At 42.7% G+C, this 23,455-nt stretch overlaps 1 protein-coding gene across 4 annotated transcripts in view; it reads left to right on the top strand.

The window, feature by feature from the left end:
* Positions 1-23,455, top strand: part of CETN3 (centrin 3) — a 514,649-nt gene that overhangs the window by 460,260 nt on the left and 30,934 nt on the right. For all 4 annotated transcript variants that reach the window (XM_069627612.1, XM_069627611.1, XM_069627613.1 and 1 more), the window contains one exon: positions 11,195-11,386. In XM_069627612.1, the coding sequence (XP_069483713.1) occupies positions 11,195-11,386 (192 nt within the window). The remainder of the gene's footprint in view (positions 1-11,194; positions 11,387-23,455) is intronic.

Raw genomic sequence — 23,455 nt, 5'->3', positions numbered from 1 at the left:
TCTCAGCTATCCAGAAGAAACTGATAATTGTCTTTCCTCCTACCTTTCCCAAGATTATCACAAAATCTAGTCCAATTGTCTGATTTAACAAAGGGTTAGAAGTATGAGTATCAGTTGCATAGCATTGTGGTTGCCAATCCACCTGGCTACCCCATATCTGTCATGTTATAAAAGATATCTACTCCTACATCCAGCCCCTTTTGCTCCATAATGCATGGGATGTCATCCCACGAGGAAGGGAATGCTGGATTTGCTCAGAAAACAAACAAAATAAAATCTGGTCAGAAGGCTCAGCCGAGTCTATAGCGAGAGACCATAGAAGGTCATGTAAGGGTGCAGAAGAAGACAACTGACCAGGAAATGTCATATTCTGGGCTAAACACTTTTATTGAACTTTGCAAAAACCGATCTATCCCTATCTCTGAGGGGTTTCCCTGACTCAAACTAAAGGAAAACAGTCAGAATCTCTGTCAACTGAAAGTTCACCGTCCTGTGTCAAGAACCCATTTCTCTCCCTTACACTGCAACCAAAGAGTTATGATAAATATAAAGTTGTCACACCAGGAGAATGACTCCCTTCCGCTGTTGAATGTTGAAAGTTCTTTTGAAGAAACGTCAATATGAATGTTCCTTCAAGAAGATTGTACCAAAGTTTCCTTGCAAAGAAAAGTCTCTTAAACAAAATGCATGGACAAGGAGAATGGCTCCCTTCTCCTGTCTGACGTGACTATTAATATTCACTCTTTGAGCCAGGGGGAATGACTTTGTTCTAGCAACTGTAGAGTCTCTTGTGCTAGATGGAATTACCAATAAAGATCTCAGACCACATAACCGGACAGACTCAAAGAATATGGCAAAGTACTACCTTATTCTCATTTTAATAAAGCAGGGTAATCTGGCAGACACCAGACTGATGTTTCCACACTCACACACAAACTTGATTACACAGACGTCTTCTACCCCATTATGCATCATCTATGATGTCATCTTATGTGGCAAACCATAAAACCTATTCGCGGGAGGGATTGGATATGGGTAACATATGTACTTAAATAAGGTATACAGGTTATAACTTCATTGGCTGACTCTTATCTGTAAGAAAACCCTTGAACTACCTCTAAATATGCATACAACTGATTATAGTAAACAAAATGGCAGCAGATTGGTATATACAACATTGTATAGCAGGTTGCCCCATAGACCCACTGATTGGTTGGCATTCTCACCCAACCTTGGACTTTCGACTCAGCTAGCAGCACGTAAAGAAACCGAAACACAGGTGCTCACTTTACCTTGCCATAGACTTTATACACTTTTAATATTCCAATACTTGGCTCTTGTACATTTTTTCTTCTTTAATCTTTAGAGAAATGGGTCTTGCGTCCATACCTCATGCATCTGCCTCATGCATCTGCCTCCCTGTGCGCTTTGCAGCTATTCCTTAAAAATAGTATCCTTGATCCCAAGGCAACATTGACTCCTTTATTTTGCATACAAAGCTGTTCTTCCAGCGTCTCTTGACTCTTGAGTTGAATTGAATCTTTGCACTTCCAATAATGGCTGTCCTACCCACGTTATATGTTCCTCTATAGCAAACTTCTATGTATCTTTTCTACCTTGCATTAATGCGTATTTACACTTATTGGCCAGCAAGTTGCTTTATTCTTCTTTTGCATTCATGATTACTTTATAGTTTCATACATGTTTCGCTTGCTACTTCAGTTACATTGTCACTCTTGTATGGCTCTGCACATCTTCTTTGATATCGCTCTCTCCACATCATGATTTCCAATGGTGCATGCTGACATCCTTCAATACGGCATCCTTCCACACTTTCAGTGCGAGGTGACATTCGATACGGTTGTCGGAGTGCTTATCTCTCATACTGTTGATGCGGTATAGGAGCAACACATGGGGTCCCATGTAAAGCCCTTCTCCTACTATTACACTATGACGGCAGTGAGGGGGCAGGAGTTTGGGATAATGTGTCCAACTGCTCCTCTCCAACTCCCTCCTTGTTTTTTTTTTTTTTTTTTGGGAGAATACTCAGTATTTCAACTGCCAGGAGAATGACTCCCTTCTCCCGGTCGTTATGTACTGTGCAAGATGTTCATAAATCATAATCTAGAGGGAATGACTCCCTTCCCCTGGTTTCTGGTACAATGACTGTATGTATCTGGACTCTTGCCAATTCTGTATTTTTATTTTGGAGCGAGAACCAGATCCTCCCCTGGTGACTTCTAAATCGAGGGGAATGGCTCCCTTCCGCTAGTTCTCCTTCCGTATTTGTTTCACACTGCATGGGGTCCCAGACCTTTCTTTGTTTCAGTGTTCCCCTGGACACCACTGGGACGACTGTGCCCCTTTCAGATGCACTCTTAATAAGATATAGGTTCCTAGACCCTCTCCCTGTACATCAGTGGTCTTATATATCCCACTCAGTCCTCCTCGAATGCACTCTTTGTATATTTTAGGGTCCCAGACCCTTCTTTGCTCCTCACTAGGCCTCAGTGTTTCGGGCACTTCCCAGAGACCCCCTCTGGCTCTCCACATCCCTGCCGGTCGGCCCATATTGCCAGTTACCTTCTGGGACTTTGTCATACAGCGGTGGCTCTTCCCTTGATTGCCGGTCTTCATTTCGCCTTCCGTAACCATCTGCTTCTTCTCTCTGTGGCTCTACATCTTGTGGCACTTTGCAGTGTCGGTACAGTTTGGGGACCGCCCAGTCTACCTTCTCCTGGAGGTCATAACACTGCCTCGCCGGTTTCCACCTGACCTGTTGACATTGGGTTCCAGAGAGATAAGTTCTGTTTTCTGCCGGGGTCCTCTGCTTCCAGGTCTTTGCCGTTTCTCCCCGCTCCACAGCTTCCTCCCCCTGCTGCTGCTCTGGGGTTGGCTTGATCTCCTATTAGTCATTCTTCCTTTTTTTATGTTGCTCTGTTTACTACTTTGCAGAAGACTAGAACGTTTCTTCCAGTTCCATAGGTTACTCTTCATAGATCAGCACATTCTTTTCGTGCCAGTACTTGAGTGAAGGGTACTCAGCAGGTTTTCTGTAATATTCTTCAGCTCAGTAGGTGTTTGTTAAGGATACGCAATAGCACATGTAGGTACTATCCAGTATGTCAGAGGAAGAGGGCAGAGGCCTAAGAGGGAGTGGTGGGCATGTGTGTTGTGGATGTTGTGACCTAGGTAGTCATCCTTATCCCCAGCAGGGGAATCCCTTCCCATGAGGTCCTCCTGCATTAAACTACCCCTAAGGGGGAATATTGGGTAGCGGCCACAGCTCCCTAGCCTCATGGGGAAAGGTCTCACCCCCGGGGAGAAGTGACGAGAAGTGACAACACCTAGTGAATCGTCAGTCATCTGAGCCAAAAAAGTCCTCTACTGCTCCACAGTCGTTGGGTCTCAAGATGTCAGTGTTCCATTTTGACAGTCAAAAGTTATACAAAATTGTTGGAACCCCATCTAAGTGGATTTTGTGTCTGGTAGATCCCTATCTTAGGATTCTATGCCGTCCCCTAAGGACTTGGAAGAGTCAGCAAGGCCAAACCAGCACCCAATTCCACTACCACTGATTGTTTCCAGGACTCCATTCACACCCACGATGGAGTGTCCCTCGAGGACTACAGTGTCCTCTTGGTCCACACCTTGCCCATTGTTTTCAGATATGCGCTATGCTTAACCATGGGGCTATTAACCCAGACAGCCATATGGATATATCCCAGCAATCCAGCTCTGTGGACACGCATCTTCTTCGGCATCCTGGACTCTGGCGACAAGCTGCTTGCGAATATAGTTTATTTGATGGATTCCAAAAGCTCATGAAGTCTTAAGCGATGAATCGTATTTCAAGGGGCTGATTCAAGACTTGTTGCCTCAGCAGCCGCGGCTGCACAATCCTCCAACTCCACCGGTGGTACCTATTCGACTTATGGCTCCTATCTCTCCGACTCCTGCTTTGCAGGGACCCACGCCTGTTGGTTACATTCGGCTTTGCACTGAAGACTCTGCCCCTTTGCTGTTGACTAGTCCAGTTCTGGTGGACAATATCTTTAACAAAGATTTAGAGGAAGAGCTTCAGTCTTCAGCCAAGTTGTGTCCTAAGAAGTCGAAAGGCTTACCTGAGTTTATAAGCCTTTCAATGCTAGCCAATCACCCCCAGGAAACCAGAAGTCTTGTCTGGTGTCCTGGACCTTTGTGTCCATCCTGATGCAGAAGGACGCGATGACAGAATGATCTACGGTGCGGGACAAACCTTACTCTGCTTCCCCATTGAGTAAACATCTTGACCTAAGTTATCGTCTACTCAACTGAGCTGAGATGTACTTGATCTAATGATCTATTCAGCTCTGTCTTCCTCTGGTGTTGCGGCGGTTTCTTTGTTTCACAAAGTGTCTTTATGCTCCACACCATTATCGGCTATCTTGTTGTCTATTCCCCCGGCTAAGGAGGAGAAGCTTCTGCATGCCCTGGGAAAGACGGTCTCCTCTAACTCTTCCCTGCATCTAAGACTGGCTAACACCAACATTTTGCTGGTGGCTGCAAGTCAAGTCCTATGGAAACAAGTTATTGACTTTCAGGGTGATGTTCCAACTGAGAAATTGCAGCTTTTTGTTCAGGACTGGTGGATGCACAAGTTTATAGCCCAGGACTTGTTAGAAGCCGCTGCACACCATACTCAGCAGCTTGAGGTGGATGTGACCATCTAACTTCACACAAGACGCTCATGGTAAGATCCTTGATCTACCTTCTGAAGGGACTGAGCTCTTCCACCTCTAAACAGATGAGGAAACAACTAAGAAAAAGCTCACTTTGGTGGTATTGACCAAGCAACCTCAGATGTTCTTCCAGACTAGTTCTTCGACTCAACAGCACTTAAGATCTGGGGTCTTGGGAGGTTTCCAGGGGTTCCTATAGAAAAGGCAAAGACAACTGGATCACTGAGCTTAACCATAAAGAAGCTGCATACCATGACCAATATTTTCTATAGCAAAAAAAGGTGATCGCTGGAAGGTTTGGAATTGATCTTAACCACTGACATTTCTCTGGGCAACCCTCCAGACCACTGTTCTGTGGTTTTGTGCAGAAAGGATGTGACTGACCCTTCCTTTCGAGCTGGGACCAGCCTATGGTCTTTCCCCTTTCTGTAATGGCTTGGCAGGCTAAAGAACAATGGTTGGGAGGGTTGCTCAGAGCTGCTCCAGATGTTAATATTAGTTTTAAACATTACAGCCATCACCTTTTTGTTTTTTTTCAATGGTTTGTAGACCATTCAGCACTGCAACCTCCGAGGGGGAGGAAAATTATACCCTTGTCCGGAGCCAACCATCTCCAGTAGGATGGAGTTTTGGATTTTGTGGCAGGATGGAACAACATCACGGAAGACCTGTTGGTGTTGAGTGAAGTTTAAATTCTTCTACAAGAGGCTTTAGCTATTGGAGATGAGAACCCTGGAATAGGATCCCACAGAGAGGCCAGGGTTTTTATTCCAGGCTCTTAACCATCCCCACAAAATAAACAGGTTGGTCTGAGGCCAGTTTTGGACCCGTCTCCCCCCAAGTCTATTCCTACCTACACAAAGGTTCAAAAGGACTACTCCGGTTCTTCTCTGTTTCATTGGGAGATGCACACATCCAATACAAGGTTTTGCCCTGTGTGCTGAATGCGGCCCCCAGATTCTTCACCAAATGGAAGACGGCAGTCAGGGCTCATCTACATCGTTCACGTATATACATTTATCCGTATCTGGAAGATTGGTTTACCAGCGTGGCCTCAGAGAGCAAGCTGAGGAAAGACTTATCTGTTATTTTGGACTTGCTGTGCAGTTTGGGACTATCGGTAAATCCGAAGAAGTCCCACTTTCAGCCCACTCATGTGATGGTCTTCCCCGGCCCGCAATGCAAGTCACACCTGCGGAACGTTTTTCCTACCCAGGACTGGATCACAGATGTCCTATGAATGGCGGCCTGGTTCCTAGCTCAAGGCATAGTATCATTGTTGTGGTTCCTCCTCGGTCTGACAGTGGCCTGCGTCTTCGCGGTTCTGCATGCTATTTATCGCATGAGGGGGATTCAGTTACATCTGGCAGAAAACTGGAATATCCGACTTTGGATCCACAATCAGCACCGATACCAGTTCCAAGCATGCTACATACAGAACTTATTTGGTGGTCTGAGGGAGAAACCCTGCTGGAAGGCTGCACATTTCTGAAATGGTGTTGACCACTGACCCATCCCTCAGGGGTTGGTGACTGCACTGGGCCAGCTTTCTGTCCACGGATTCTGGTCGCAGTAAGAACATATCAATATTTTGTTTATAACTCAAAGCCATTCAGCTGCTTCAGGCTTTAATTCTGTTTGCAAGGCAAAGAACAGTCCTTCTACAGACAGACATGACCTGCAAGGAGGGATGAACTGTCCAGGTCTTTGAAGGCTGTCCGTTCACATATGGCAGTGGGCACTGGAAAACTCAATTTCTCCGAGTGCTATCCACCTGCCAGGAATACAAACGAGGAGGTGGATCTTGTGACGATATGGCGAACAGAAGGGTCTTGGACTTTGGGTCTTTTAAAAGAAAACTCTTTATTAAGCAAGTATAAGACAGGTATAAGACAAGACTGAGTTTGAGGAATAAAGCAAACTGTTCAAACACAAATGATTTAAAAGTCCATCCCTGGGTGAGTAACAATGTGCATTTCACCTATGGAGTAAAAAAAAAAGAAGAAAATAAAAGCCCTAAATTATAATCACCTGTCGCAACTAATCCTCTAATTTTATAATTTTTATAAAGGTTTCCTTAATCAAATGGTCTTGAAATGCATTGTCAGAATGGCTAAATCAAATGGTGAAATTTAGGAAAATAAAAGCCCTTCCCTTAAGCGGAAAAGTGTTGTGGGGGTAAAATCTCTAACTTAAGTTCTTCCCTAAAATAACAGAGTCCATCAATTCAGAGAGGCCTTATCCTAGAACTCCTCGGGTAGACAATCAGCAGGCCTACTTATGCAAAGAACTCAAACTTGGACCTGTAGTTGCCTTTCAGGGTTAGGGCCTCTTAGCTGCGCAATCAGCTGGGCCCTTCTTTTATGGTTCCTTATCTCAGTCCTCTGGTTGATTCCTATCTGTCTCTCTTTCTCTCTTGTTTTCCTTCTCTTTCTCTCCTTTAGTATGTTGCCCAACCTCCTGTTGGGGCTTCTGAGTTTTTCCTCTCACTTTCTTCCTCCGCCTTTAGTTTCTGTCCATCTTCTGCTTCAGGGGTCGTTTGTGACCAAAGTCCTGTTGTGGTCCATTGGCCTATTTGCCCTTTACACCCCCCCTTCTTTCTTTCATGGTCTGTTGTCAGTATCTTGTGACTTCTCTCTCTTAACCCCTCTTTGGGGTATTCTTACTTCTTACTTGGTTGTCCTGTTCTCTTTCTCTTTGCATTGCCTCTCTCCTCTTCCAGGGACTTGGCTTTGGCCCCTTTTCTCTGCTTTTGTAGCCACACTCCTCTTCATCCTGTTGGCTGCTGATTGGTGGAAAGCCCTGGCTGGCAGGGTGTTTCCACTCTGATACTCTCTGTCCCGATTGGCCCGTTGGACTTCTGTTTTAATCATGATTGCACTTTCATTATTTCCTTTATCCTTCTTTTATCCTGTGCCTCTTTTTAAATATTATTGATCTGATCCTTGTGCTCAGGGTTTTATTTTATTACTTTAGGTGCACCCTTGCATTCCTAGAAGTTCCTTTTTGGGGATTCGAACTTTAGTCCTCGCAAATGTTCTATGGTGTTGCAAACATCCTGGACTTGTGCTAGCACTGCCGAAGGAAATGAAAGGGCCTTTCCTCTGAGGTCCTGCAGTGGCTTTTTACTAGAGTTTCTCATCAAGTTCCATCCCTTAGAGCGGAGTACGCCACCGTCCCGGTGTTCCCGCACAGGCATGTTGAGAGTTGGATGCCTCGTTATTTTCCAGTGTGCTGTGAACTGCACCAGTGCTGTTGTTGTCCATGCAGTCCTGGGTGAGTCTCTTGCGGGGATCACCGTACCACGATTCACCACTATCTCCAGAGGTTTGCACTCCAATCATGAGCGTGTGCTTCACCCATCACCAGATATTACAGAAATGGAAGTCGCCTTGCCTGGATTTGTTCACTTCAGAGGGCAATCTGAAAATGCAAGAGATTTGCATTGAGGGGTTTTGAGATTGAGATTGATATTTTATTTCTATCGCGCTCGTACACAAGTGTTTCAGAGCGCGACAAGGTGAGGGGAACAGGGGAGAACAAAACGGCGATCTTACTAGGCCCAGTGACATTGAGAACGCGCAAGTGCATGGGAGAGGGGGAAGGGGAAAAGTGCATGTAAGGGGGAGAGGTGGAAAGTGCGAAGCAGAGGAGAAACAGATAAATAACAATAAATAAATAATAAAGGCAACAACCATGGGGTGGGGTGGCTTAGTTCTCTGGTCAACGGGGGATGCCTTTCAAATTGTGGATCAGCAGGTGGGCAATGACTCACCAAGCGACCAGGATACAAGTTACAACCCATTGGCCTGCAAGAACATGGATCTCAGACCTTCTAGAATAGGCACAAGAAGGGCCAATCCCTGCTAGAGTTTCCAGAGATGCTCTCCCAGCAAGGGGAAGCTGCCATCTTGTGTTAATCTTATCCGTTGATCCATCGCCCCAAGTTCAAGTGCCCTCACGGCAGTAAATTATAAGACCGCCGCTAAGGCTGATATCATTAGACACTTATGCCCCTTGCAAACCAACTGAGGCTGATCCTGCTAAGCTTCACAGCCGGCATGGTCGAGCCTACACAGGCTTTAAAGCCAAGCACAATCAGTGCTTCACCCTAGCACCCTGAATGCTACTAATCATTTGCTGACCCTGCCGACTGTTAAGGGAAGCAGGATCAGCCTCTGTTGGTTTTCGGATGGGAGACTGCCAGGAAAATACCAAACTTAGTTATTGCTGCACATGGATTGTGTTTATAGGTTTTCATTTTATTTGATCACAGCTAGCTTCAGAGACCCACTAGCTCACTAGTTAGAGCCTGGGTAGGGGCAGGATGCAGGTTTCAATAAGTGTAATAAAAAATGTTTGATTTAAAATTTTGGCCATAACAAAAAATAAATATTGACATGTCTCCCATCTGCAAGGTTAGCTTCACAGGGCAGGGTCGGCAATTGATTAGTAGCATTCAGGGTGTTAGGCTGTAGCACTGATTGTATTTGGCTTTCAGCATGGATGGGTTTGACCCTGGCACCCTGTAAGCATGATCAACCTTGACTGGTTTGTGGATGGGAGTCATGAGACTTGAACTGATGTTGTGACAATGGGTGTAAGCTTCTAATTATGTCAGCTTTAGGGACGATCTTATAAACAACTGCCGCAAGGGCACATGAACTTGCAGATTAGCAGAAGATGCCGGCTTCCAACTCGTGAGTTTTGCATGTGTAAATGTGAGAAAATCGAAGGTAAGACGCAAATGGAATTTATTTCTCAGATGGATCGAAATATGCTATAAAAACATGCCCTATCCATTTGGCCAATAACATTTCTGAGCGAACTTCCCCTTTAAAGAATATTGTATAATATGTAATGGACAAAACTACAGTTACCATCTTGCGCTCATGTTAGATTTGCTGCACGCTATGGTCTGGCTCCTGGCTCTGTAGAGGTAGCTCCTCCCTAACAGATGTGAGATACCCAGGAGCTGTGTTTTGTTCCTGGTCAACAAATGCCAATTTCGATCCCTGCAGGCTGTACTACAAAACCTGTTTTCTTAGACATAAAGCCTCTATTCCTGGGAGAAAATACTTGGTAGTCTCCAATGAAATATGGTGGAGAGGGAACAAGACGTAGTAGTAAGAAAAAGGCACTCACCATAGTGACAACTTTAATCCTAGTCCATAGTCTCATCTCCTCCATATGCCCCTCCTTCCAGCCAATTTAAAAATGTACCATTGCGATTCAGTGCAGTGGGCAGAGTCGTCATACGCCCCCATTGAATTTGGAGAATGTTTTTGTTTGCTGTGCAAATGCAGTGGTCGGGCGTCCTTGGGACGGAGTCAGCATGAAGTATGGAGAAAAGAGGACTATAGATTAGGAGTACAGTAATCACCAGGGGGAGTAACCTTTTCTTTTAGGTGTTGAGAGTGGGGAAGAGGACTTGGGGAAAGGAAGACAGTAGGCGTTCATGCTGGTGGTCTCCACAGACCAGGGTTTCCCTTCTGCTAGCCCATATTGTTGTGCTGCTGCAGAAAAATGGTCTCTCTAGCCTGGAAAGTATATCCGATGAGTTGATGGTAAAGGAAACTGGGACTAGCAGAACTAGAGTCCATAGGGTGCACAAGTTGCATTGTCTTATATCTTTAACAGGGGTTCAGATTTAAAGTTGCAAACTGCTAGCCAAGCTTCAGTCTCTTGCGCCCTGGGCTGAATGCCGGTTCACCACATATATGAAGCACACAAGAATGTATAATCTCTAGTGGCTAGTAGCAAGTGCACATTTTTCTGGTACATCTTTATATATCTCCACTTCTTGTGTGATGCAGTAGAAGTCTTCCAAGACCAGCATTATGAACTATTAAATGCAGCAGCCAGATTGCTGTCCTTCTTTTTCTGTTTTGCGCATGTCTCCATTTTGCTTTCTCTGTATTGGGCATTTGAGTTGGTTCACTTCTTTCAAAACTCCATGTTTAAACAATAAATATAGAATATCTTGTGTTGAAAAAATGCTCTTAATTGTAGCACAATTCTCTGGTGTTGGTACTTTATGCATGCAAAATTCCCATGTTTTCTGAACAAGGTTTTCTGACACTTTTACCATACTCCAAATGGCACACTTGAACTAACGTGTTTTTTTTTTATAGCTTTGTGGGGTCAAAATACAGTACCTGCATCTTGACATGAGTAGTCTATATACCCTTTTATAGGGTTTCTGTGATCATCCATATACTATACTACATATGCCACACGATTTAATGCAGCAGAGAACTAGTTTTAATGGCAATGTTTTAATTTTACTGCATATTATTGGCAAAGTATGTTAACCCAATTTCAATAGAGGCTAGTGACTTGCAATATATTAGATAGCGCATCCGTTCAGGTGACAGACCGCCAGAACCTCCTTCATCTTTCTATTCTACTAGAATTGTGCCTGTAGACATATTTGTATATTGACTCATAAGTTTATATTTCTCATATTGCAGTTACAGACTGGATATTAGATCGTGATCCACAAGAAGAAATGCTGAAGGCATTTAAATTATTTGATGACGACGATTCAGGGAAAATAAGCTTGAGAAACTTGCGACGTGTTTCTAGGGAACTTGGTGAAAACATGTCTGATGAAGAACTACGTGCGATGATAGAGGAGTTTGATAAAGATGGCGATGGAGAAAGTAAGTGTTGAAGTCAATCCAAGTTTACTGGGTACCATGCATACATTATTTGTGCTGTAGTTACAAATGAAAGGGACTATACTCTTGTGAACCCCTACACGAGAAAATCCAAACTATTTAAATACTTTAATGTTATTTCATCTTACAATAATGCCTTTAATAGAATTCTTCTTTTTCTGTTATTTTGAACGCCCTATTCTGACAACAATTTAGAGCAAGTTCTTTCCAGTATTGGATCTTTCATAGATGAACATGCTTTGAATATTCTTCATCAAGCTGTGATTCTCTGGCCAGTTATGCCTATTGGAGTGCAAACCAAATGGGCTTCTTCCAGCAGCAGATCTCCTGTCCAGAGAAGGTGGACAAATACACCATTAAAAGCCATTATCACTCAGGCTGAAGATGTGGCTCCTGATTTGACAGAATTTGGCCACCAAACAATTCCTGTAAAATGTCCTTCTATCCTGCAATCAGTCTTTACTGTAATCGCCAACTGTCACTGCAACCAACACCAGCTCAAATGGAAATGTTTCTTTATGGCGTACCACTCAAACCACTCAACACCCATTTAAGATGTTCCCACACCAATTTTTTCCTGTCTTCTGCATCTAGTAATTCACTGTTGGCCCATGCTTCCACAGGGATACACCAGGAAGGCATAATCCGATACACTAGGCCAAATAAGTCTCCACTGTACTCAAAAGTTAAGCTGTTTATGAAATTACTTTTGCACACCTTTCCATCAGATCACAAAGTACCACCAATGTGGAGCCTAAACACTTCATTAACCAAACTCAACCCCTTCCAATCTGCTTTCAAGCTTGCCGCAGTACACAGCATCACAAAGGACACACAGCCTAATAATATGCCTCAACCTCTATGCAGCCTTTGACACAATTCTCCTCAACATCCTATCCCACAGGATGAAACTTTCAGGCACCGTCCTCGACTGGTTGACCTCCTTCACTGACAGAACACACTTTGTCTACCTACCCCCTTATCGATCTGACCCCACCCCAGTCAAGAATGGGGTCTACCAAGGATCCTCCCTCTCTCCACTCCTCTTCAACCTTTATGTAGAATCCCTCAGACAGACCCTTTTTAAGCGCAATGTTAATTTCCACCAATATACACAACACACAAATGTACTTCCAAATCTCATCCCCTTCACAACTCGACACCCTCAAAAGAAGTCTTTCCACCCCCACCCACTTCCTCAAACTCAACCGTTCCAAAACAGAATACCTTGTCATCTGTCTCCAGGCATAAACCCAACCTTGCCTATTGCATCAAAGAACTTGCCACAGACAACCCACAGATATCCCTCTCCACACCTGTCAATCCCTTGGCTTTACTATTGACCTCTATCTTTCATTCACACACCACATAGCTGCTGTCAGCAAAACATGAAATCTGCACCCCCAGCTCCCAACAGTTCCCTTGCTCCCCCACCCTCTTGCAAGCCCTACAAAAAGCTGCACTGGGAATCCTCCTCCACCTGCCCAAACACTAACACATTATCCCAGTTCCGCTGGCTCCTCATACCCCAGAGAATTGCCTTTAAAGGACTCTGCGTTGTATTCCAGGTCATCCACCTCAAAACTCCATTTTACCTTCATGATAAACTGAAACCCATCATCCACATAAATACTAGACTAGCTAGCCTGCAAGCATCTTCTACACATTCCACTCTGCAAACTAACATGTACACACAAAGTATTTACCCAGTGGGCCCCCAGAGCAGGTAAGACCCTGCTGTTTCACATACACACTGCACCCTTCATCACCTCTTTCTGAAAGAACCGCACAACATACCTGTTTCCACACACACAATCCAGCCCCCGTCCCAATATCGCCTGTCTAATCTTCTTATCGTATCCTGATAAAATGTGTTACTTATGATCCTTCACCTCCCACGCTTTGCACTTGGAACCTTATAAGTCTCTCGGGACCCTCTGGGTAGGGCCAGCGCTGAAAAAAAATTCAAATAAAATAAACTGATGGAGCGCCTGTCCTAACTGATGCACAGGTAGAATATCAAGTATGTCACCTCGAAAGTAGCTTTTTTAGTGGCTTCATGTCAGCAAGGCTTGTAAAGGAGCTGGATCCGCAGTCTGTCAATTAACCGTATTTATGTTTTTACAAAGACCAGGTTTTACTTGGTACTATTCCTAGATTATTCCCACAAATGCCATTACACTTCCATATGAATGATTTTGTGTTACATCCAACATCCTACAACCTATCCTCTCAGGTCGAGAGGGCACTACTCTCACTGGATGTTAAATGACTCTTAAATACGACATCGATAAAACTAAGGATTTTAGGAAATGCAACTCTGCTGTTTGTGGCTTTTGGTACTTCTAAGGAGCAGGCATTTGTAAGCAAGGAATTTATATATTTCTTCTACAGGAAACAGTTAATCGACCGTTAATCGCCAGAGTTGGGGTGCATTTTAAAAGAGTGTGGGGCAGTTACAACAGCTGACACTTTGTTGTTTGTCAATTGTTGGTGGAATTTGCTGATGATTTTGATTAAGAATGTTTTGTCTGAACCAGCTTGACCACTCAGGTAGAGCAGTATAGGTTTGTAGTCTTGACAGGTACCATTTTTAGTTTCATGCTGCACCATGTTCAATTTGTTTTGTTATTTCTAGCAAAATGCTACGCTGCTCATTGTGTAGTTGTGATTTTAGTGGAGCAAAGTCTTCTATAGATTGCTCATACTGACACATGGTGTTTTCTACTTCAGTCATGGCTAATTCTGCCTCATTTGCTATTAGTAGTTGTCCAAGTGGTTCTTGGGTTCCTGTTAAAGAAGGTTGACTGCTGTCAGGAGTGTCCACATCTAGTTGCGCCTGCAGTTGTTCTTCTTGTTGCTGTTCATTGTGCAACATTGTTTTTTACTGTGTATAGTTTACGTCTGTTATAGTGCTTTCATTTGCTTTGAAAGCGTCTTCATAGGAATCATAGGTATCTAGTGAATCTTCTTCTTTTCTCCATGGTTTAAAAACTTGTAGCAAGGACATGTAATACAGTTCTTTATGTTGAGGAGTTTTAATGACAAGTTCATATGATTAATTAAGCTTCATTAGGTAAGTTTCTCTAAGCTGCCTTCACAATTTTCCACTCTGTATCTACCTTTCTTCTCATCTGGTTTAATATTATTTTTGTATTTGAGGTTTTAGACTATGTGGTATAGACACATGGTTTCGAAAGTGGGACTCCTGTTTGGGTAGTATGTGTCTAGTAAGTTGTTTTTCAAAATGTCTTGGCTGTTGGGATCATTTTTGGTTATTGTTTCTATGTCTTCATATGATTTGAGGACTCTTTTTCTTGATTTAGCAGGACCAAGGTTAGCCATAGTATATTTTCAGATTTTCATACAAGCTAGTACCGGTTAAACGCTCTGCGGCTTCATAGTAGCCACATTCTCTATGGGAGAGCATTTTTATGCCTAAACTGTACAATTTCTGTGATAGTGTTTTGTCAGATGATATGTCATCCCAGAGGTCTTTGAGCTCTGTTTTTTCTGCTTTGCTTAAATAGGCTGCGACATATCATTGCAGTTGAATTGTCTTCAATGTACTACACATCTATATTTGCATTCCATAGGAGGGCAATGATTGCATTGTAATCGTTGATGTATTTTGATCTTTCTGTTCTTTTTATGTAATATGTGTTCTCAGGTTATTTATTTTTTTTAATTTTTTTTTATTTGATTTAATTGTATAAAACAATTTTTACAAAATGAATAAAAGTCCCCACGTTAGCTGTTCCGGATCCCCAACACGTTCACTCCTCGTTCAATGTCCAATTCGTCTCTCAGCTCAGGTCAGGTTATTTACCTTTGACACTATGTCTAACTGAAGACATGAAGTTGTTTACGTGACCTGTTGTGTCTTTGAAATTGTAAAATTTGTGCATCAAGGTCCCTATGTGTTTGTGAAGGGATTTCAAAAGTGACATATTTTTGGATGAACTGCAAAACAGTGGCATCAACCACATGTGGATGTGTGGTGCTCCTCTGGTTTGGTATTCTTTTGTCCAAAAGAAGTGTTGCACTTCTCTGAGGGGAGGAACAGTTTTATTACAAATTAAGTGTAGCTTAGAAGCGGTGATGGAAATATCTTGATACATTTACAGGATCTAGAGAGCAGAGTTCTCCTGGTGTTTTTATATCTATATTTGTTTTGTTTTTGTTAGCTATGCATAGGAAATTGTGTAAATCTTCCCATGCATATTCTGCACAACTTAATGTCAGAAACCAAGTGGGTGGGCCATGGTTTCTTATCATACAGTGTACATCTGCATGAAGTCGGAACCATATGCTTTTGTACCACGCATGTTTGCTAAAAGATTTGTAATGCTTGACTGTAAAACTTCATCTTTTTCTTGAACTTTGTGTAGTAATTGCATAGCTGATCTATTTTAAAATTGGTACCTGATTTTAATGTGTGTGCAACTCCATAGCATAGAGTTGCTAGTTCACTTTCAAAGAGAAGGTGGAATATGTATTCCACGTTTTGTCTGAATCTTGGGTCTTCAGAATACATTCGTAAAGAGCGGTATTCTGATGCTGTTATTTCTGTGGGTCTTTCATCATACCTTCCTCCTTTTCCAGTAGGAAAGAGTAGCGGAAAGGCTTGTGCTTCTACAGTTTTTTCCCATATGCTGATTGGAGATCCTTTGGCTTGCCGCATTTGATAAGTTTCCAGTGCATCATCTATAGTGTCCTTAGGGTTTAATGGATGAATTTTATAATGATCTAAAATATTGGATTCTGTTGTAGGATCTAGAAGTTGAAATTGGCCAGTTCCTGATGAGAATTATTTCAGTGGTTTCCCTTAGTTTTTCTTCAATGTCTATTTCTTTGTAGAGCCGGTCAAGTGGCACAGCGAGTAGAGCGCTCGCTTTGACATCCGTGCAGAGCCTGCTAACGCAGGTTCGAATCTCGGCAGGGCCAAACTCAGCCTTTCATCCTTCCGAGGTCGATAAATGAGCACCACACACCGTGGGTAATAATAAGCAGCGCTCAGATACCTGAGGGTTCGTAGTGCTATATAAATGCCAAATTATTATTATTATTATTATTGTTGTTCTTTAGGTATTGGCGGGCTTCTCTAACTGTATGCATGTCCACTAGTTGCTGACAATTCTTTTAATCTTTTGCAGGTACACCATTTACTAGGATAATCAAGGATTGATCTATCTGTTGGCCTTTGCACTCCCAGAGTGTGTACATTTTCTTTGAGATTTAATGGCAAATAAACTACTTTGCCACAAATGCCATTTAGTAATTCAGAGGGCGGTAGTTTTGCTGTTTTTGGTTGAAGGCGTATTATTGCTTGAAATGGGTGCACTGTTTGAATTATAATGCTCTCATACAAGTTAATTTGTTGCAGTGGTTTTGGTAGTAGGAATTATTCCAAGTTATTAGTGATAGGACGTGAAGGTATTTGGTTGTTGTCAAGGGGTTAGTAATTTCGTATTTGTTTTCTGCTAGAAGATAGAGTGCTAATTGGAACCACTTAGAATCTTCATTGTCTTCCATTTTGTACATGATGTCTACAGTTTTTCTGCTATTCTTATTAAAAAAGTCCTGCGGCAGCACACACACACACATGGTTTGGTACTTCAGCAGATGTGCTTTTAAACTTTAGTATTTCTTTTTTGTATGTATGTATTAGAAGATTGCCATATGTAAAGTTGTTCGTAGTCTGTTCTAAAGATATTGAGTTTTGTAAGTGACTTTCCCTTTCAAAATATTTTCTCTGGATGTGCTCTATTTCTTCGAGTAGTTCTTTGGCTGTACCATGTAGACGAGTGTTATTTAAATTGGCCAGTGCTTAAGCAGGACTTTTGGCATAGTAGAGTTTATGAACAAGATTTCTTACAGTTGGATGGTGTGTTCCAATCATTTTGATTTTGTGGAAGGTACTTTTGCAAATAGGTCCAGAAATGCAGGCTAATGAATGTCCTTGTAGTCCTGTGTATTTCCGCACTGGACAGGAGTCCATAGTTTGTAATCAGTTCATTTTCAATTTGTCTTTGCCATTCACATACTGATTGAGGAAGTGGCATAAAGATGTGAAAGATTTTTTGCTTATGTTGCACATTGATGTGCATGGCCATTTGTAGACTGGGCGTATTGGTTCAGTGGAATGGAGAGTTGATACTAAATTTGGTGGAGATATTTGTGTGAGCAGCATTTTTTGTTCCATAATGGTATTATTATGTTTTTTATACCCTCGTTCACTGCTATGTATGGCAATTGGGTTTCTTTGCTTTTATTTGTATGCTTCTTCATTGAAATATTTTTCTGTGCTGGTGGTGTGACTCCACTCACCTCCACAGATGTTTGCGCAGCTATCTTTGTTGACATTCCATTTATTTAGAAGTCTTGTTTGTAGTTTAGTAGTTAGTTTTGTTAGTGGGTTTATTCTGTTTAAAACTAAAATTAAATAATTTCCTTTTGAGAAGGATTGCACTGTCTATGAGAGCTTCCAGGATTCGTTTTCTGCGGTAGGTTTTCAGGGTTGAGCATGATTTCTCTCCTGTTTTTATAAGTTCTGAAGGACTCTGTGGCGGAACATTTTCCGTAAACTAATTTTTTGGTATGCCTACTTGTGCCTACATCGAGATTTATAGGTGCAGTCTTGGCGCTAGTCGTAGCTGCAGTCTTTTTAATAACTTTCTGTTTAGTTTTACATTTTGAAAGAGGAGGCAACGTTGCTGTACTGGAAGCTGCTTTAGTTTCGCTTAGTGACTGTATTAGCGGTTTTGTTTGAATTTTTTCTATAAATTCTGTTAGAGGTGGTTTCTTATTTTGTACACTTTTATTTTGATTTGCTCTACTTCTGTGTTGCTTTCTACAGGGTTGCTATTCGGTGGGCATTCTTTAGTGTCTGTTGGAGGAAACAAATAGTCTGGGTTGGGATGTTGTGCAATGTATGTTTGCATTGTGCATGCGTGTCTCAGTATGATGGTAGGTATGTATGCAGAGGTGGGTGATTGTTGAATGGGCTGTTAGTTCAGGTTGGGAAGGCTATTTGTGTATTTGTGTGTTACTATAATACTGTTGTTAAGATAACAATACAAACTGTGCACTTGTTGAGGTGCAATCAGCAATACTGAATCTAAAGCTGTAGGGGTAATATAATTGTAATTGTACAATACTAGAATTCTACAGCGTTTGAGTAACAGAACATTATGGCAGTATTGCACTTTGTTGGATGCAAAGAGCAGGTTTCTTCTGGGTTCTCTCTTGTACTTCAGATGCTGCTGCTTTTCAGGAGAGTGGTCTTCACTGCAATTGTGAAAGAAGAAGTTAGTACATATGTGTGTTAATAGCACTGTTGTTAATGTAGACATGTATTTGTTTTTGCAGTAATAGCGCTTTCTGTTATTTGTGAATAGCATGTGCATGCAGTTTTCTTTGTCTATGTGCATTCTGGATATTATATTTAGAATCTGTCAGTTGAACCTGCCTTAGAAATGATGATTGCAATAAATAGTAAGCACACAGAGCACATGTAGCTTTCTACACCAGTTTTATTTCATGTTAGGTGATGGGAGAAATAACAGTATGCTTTTTTGCAGTTTATACAGGGTAAATGGCAGGACATCTGGTCAAAAGCATTCAATGTATGTATTTACAATGCAGGGTACCTGCTACTTACCCTGTAAAACTAGTAAAAATATTATGCTGTCATTTGTCTCATTTGCTAAGATCAAGTGTCTCTTTCAATGGTGTGTGTTTTCCAAGTTTTCATTCATCCATATTACAACACAGAACAGGAAAACATATATTGCTTGCATTTGAATATGGTGTGTGCCATTTACAATCATACTGTTATTTCTCCCATCTTTTAACCCGAAATGACACTTTGTTAGAAAGCTTTGTGTGCTGAGTCTGATTACTATTGTAATTGTTTCTAAAGCAAGTTCAAATTATATTTTCTATGTAAAAAGCTCGGAATGTACATAAAGGAAACTGTATGTAGATCCTATGCACTATAAAGTATGAAATGCTATTATGCTTGAAATGTGGATAAATAGGTGGCAGTGGTTACAAAAATGACAGTATGAATGAAGAGAATAACAATTTGCACATTTTAATTAGTAATATGGGTACATTAAAATTCGGAAAGCACACAGGTTTGCAAGTTATATTTGATCATAGCAGATGGGAGAAATGACAGTAAGCCTTTTTATGCAGGTTACACAGGGGAAGTGGCAGGTATCCTTTTTATATGCATTTATAAGAGTTGTACATGTACTGTGCACAAAATATTCATACCTGTAGTTTGTGTTCATACATGTGGATGTACATGAATCTGCAAGCAGAAATCTTAGAGTTGTACAGTAGTTTTTGCAGTAGGTGCTTTCCAATGACCGAGGACTTGTACTCTGTGATCAACAGGACATCTAAAGTGCTGATCTGTGATGATAGAGTTAGATGTAGAGTTCTTGGATGTGATTGTTGGATGGTTGTGTGACTGCTTAACAGTAGCCAATGAGGGAATGATGCAAAGAGTGAAGTGGAAAGGGTCGAAGGGCTGTCCCAGTGTTACGCGCTCCGCGGACAGTTTAGCTGTCCATAGGCAGGGCGTGCTACATCGGGGCCTTCTCAGCATACCTGGCATGGAAATAGGACTAAGGGAATTAGCCAATCGGGTGCTGATGGTGTCATTCATAGGGAGAGAGTTTAATCATGTTTTTCATTTCTGTATGCTGTGAAGATGGCTGTGGTTGCTGAGATGGACAGAGTTAGAGTGTGGATAGATGGCTAGATCACCAATCTGCAGTGGTATGCAAATATGTGGGGCATTTCTGATAATCTTGGATTGAAGGGAGTACAGGCTACATGGTGTGATGTGCCAGGGAGATATTTGCATGGTCTTTTTGTACTTTGTAGAAATATGGCTGATTTTAATACTCCTGATATTCTTGTGGCATGTATTTAATCCTCAACAAGACATTGCAAGATGTCTTGTTAATAAAGGAATATCTTGTTTTATGTATTCTGTGGGCATGTCATCATTTGAAAATGAGAACCTTTTGGAAGATGGTGCAATTTCTTTTTGTGATGGAATGACTTTCACAGATTTTGGACTTGTAATATTTCTTAGTAATATGCAGAACTCAATCTGGAAGTTCTTGTGAAGTCATGTAACAGACAAAATCTGAATAAAGCATAAAAAAGCCTTAACAAAAGAAAAAAAAGGCTCTTTTCAGAGCCACCATCAAAGGGGAAGTGGAGTACACTATTTAAATGTTATTCCTTACTCCCGTATGTTTTTACGATATGTCTGCAGACACCATGGCTGTTTGCGGAGCGTGCATATTACATACAGGGATTTTGAGGCTGAGACGCATGTAAATGAGATTGTGCAGGCCAAGGGATTGGCCAATAAGGTTTACTGGGTGTGATGTGCAAGGAGAGACTTTGGGAGAAAGTCTGTTTCTGAGAGGAGAGCAGATAGCTATGGCTCTGTCTTTCAGAAGGCAGATTGTATGGATTTTGGGTGACTCGTGGATAAATTGGTTGGAGGCGTATGCAGATCGCTGTGGAGTGGCTGCGCATCTTGGATTCTCTCATGTGGATGCGCACTGGCATGGAGTGCGTGGAATGAAGTGGATGGATTTGGTTCCTCTTTGTGCTACTTTGGGTTACAGTGTCACCCGACATTATTATTTATTGTCTAGGGAACAGTTTAGGACATGTCTCTGGAATCTCCCTGCAATTTGCAATGAAAGAAGGACTTGGGTAAGTGATGTACATGTTTCCAAACTCCTGAGTAATTTTTTCTCGTATTGCGCAAATGTCGCTGCATTCTTCTTCATTTGGTCCACAAATGGAGAAAGCGAGGCACAATGTTAACAAGGCTGTTTGTGCCTTTTTTGAGAGATGTTGGCATGTCCTCTTTCCACAATGAAAATATTATCTTTTGCAGCACAACCATTTTTATACAGGCCCGGAGTCCATCTGACTGATGCTGGCAATCAGCTTTTTCTACAAAATATTCAAAATGCATTGCAGCCCTTTTTGCAAGAATGTCAAGGATTTTTCAAGTAGTTGTTGGCCACTTAAATTTTTGAAACACAAACCACAAAAAGGCTCTTTTCAGAGCCACCACTTACTCCCAGAGAAGAGTGCAATGGTTTTGATAGGGCAGTAGCCCAAACATGTACATGTCCGCAGACATTTAAAAAATGCACAGGGCCCTGCAGCATTTCATTGGCACTTCTTTTTTTTAAACTGTGAAAGGTGACTCTGAAAAGAGCCTTTTTTTTGTTTTTGTGTTTTGTAATTTTTTTTTTTCACAAGACACAAAAGGAAAGGAAGGGCATGGAGGGTAAGGAAGGGGCACCAACCACAGGGATACGAAAGGGCGGGTGGAGAGAGGAAGATGTAGGGTGGGCCTTAATCAGGTAGTTGGCAGTCCTTCTCATGCTCCCGGACCGCAGCCTCGAAAGCACTTCGAAGGTTCTCCCCCCTGCAGAGTACTGTGTCGCAGTACATTCACAGTACTGTGACCCTCGAAGGGTAAGGAGGGATGCCATCTTTGATGTCCTGGGTGTTAGTCTTAGCACTGCACGGTGGTGGCGCAAGTTATGGTTGCTTAGCTTACCATAACTGGCGAATTTCAGGGGTTTTTCGATTTTTGCTTGTAACCATAACGTCCTTTTTAACAAAGTTTTTTCACTGAATTTCATAGGTTTTTAGTAGCGCACTGTACCCATGATCCCTCACGTGTGTAGGACCCTCAGATTGTTTTTTTCCGCCAAACTCGTCGGAAGCATTGTTGCAGAGTTCCCTGGCTTTCGGCTGTTTTGCTAAATATTTAAATTTCCCCATTCTTTCACCCCCACGTCGAGATCCCGAAGATCGACAAGCGGTCCGAAGAACAAACAAATGTCGATACTGCACGACAGACTTTGGGCCTCGGAAGGCCTCTGGCCTCTGCCCTGCAAGTAGGGAGAGTGAGGGGTGGAAACATACTCGCACTTGTTATTATTTCCTACATACACTAGCCCGCTGCCATAAGGTGACATGGAGAGTACTCCATTTAAATTTTGCCCCAAGTGCAACCGCAAGTACCCTTGGGTTGACAAACACGCCACCGTAATCTGTTTGCCTAGGGACCACCCCGAGGCTAATTGCAGAGCGTGTAGCCTATTTAAGGCAAAAACACTAAAGGACCGCTCCACTAAACGTTGGGCCCATCATGCCAGGCAGCTCGAGGCCATGGAAGCAGTAGGATCCTTCAGTGATGGCAGCAACGCCGCCCTTTCGGATGGTGATGGCACAGGGGTGTCAAAAGACACCCAAGCGCTAGTCCCCGACCTCGGAGAATTGTCCGGTGGGGCAGTTATGGGGACCACACCCGGCGACACGAGCGCTACCCAGACTACTACACCTAAACACACTAAGCCCAGCCGAGACTCGACACGCGTGTCGAGTTCTCGGAAGAAAGAGGCACCTAGAGAGCGGTCCACAGAATCGGTGTCCTCTGGGCATTCCAGGTCGAGATCGCCGCATGACACACGGCAACCGTCCACAGTTGCCAAAAGTGCCTCGCTCCCCAAAGTCACGGAGGTATGGTCATCAGAAGACGAATCCAACCTCCACCCCCAGGCTGCACGCTTAGAGTCGGCTCCAGCAGCCAGATCGGCGTCGGCTTCCGAAAGTCGACGTGCACACTCGAAAGATTCAGAGAGTACCATACACACCCCTGAATCTCGACGCCAGGTGTCGAAAGATTCAGAGAAGGTCAAAACATCAGAGAAACACTCTTCTACTCATGGGGAAGGGGACAAACAGCAGAAAAACTAATCATACTCAACTTCTGCACCCCAGATACACAAGGACAAACACAGGTCTTCAGAAAAGGATAGATCCAAGACCTCTGTTCCTGTCACTACACCCAAACTTTTCCCTCCCACTCCTCAGGATGTGGGAATAGAAGAGGAACCTCAAGAGGAGGTTGTCATCCCCAGTTCCAGAGAATGGAGCACTGAGGACATACAGGGTGATGAGGAGAATGTCTTCCTTGGCTAATTT

The sequence above is a fragment of the Ambystoma mexicanum genome, chromosome 6p (assembly GCF_040938575.1).
Source record: "Ambystoma mexicanum isolate Mex_15411 chromosome 6p, UKY_AmexF1_1, whole genome shotgun sequence".
Lineage (NCBI taxonomy): Eukaryota > Metazoa > Chordata > Amphibia > Caudata > Ambystomatidae > Ambystoma > Ambystoma mexicanum.
The sequence above is the reverse complement of the archived record's forward strand: the minus strand, read 5'-3'. Positions and strand labels throughout refer to the sequence as shown.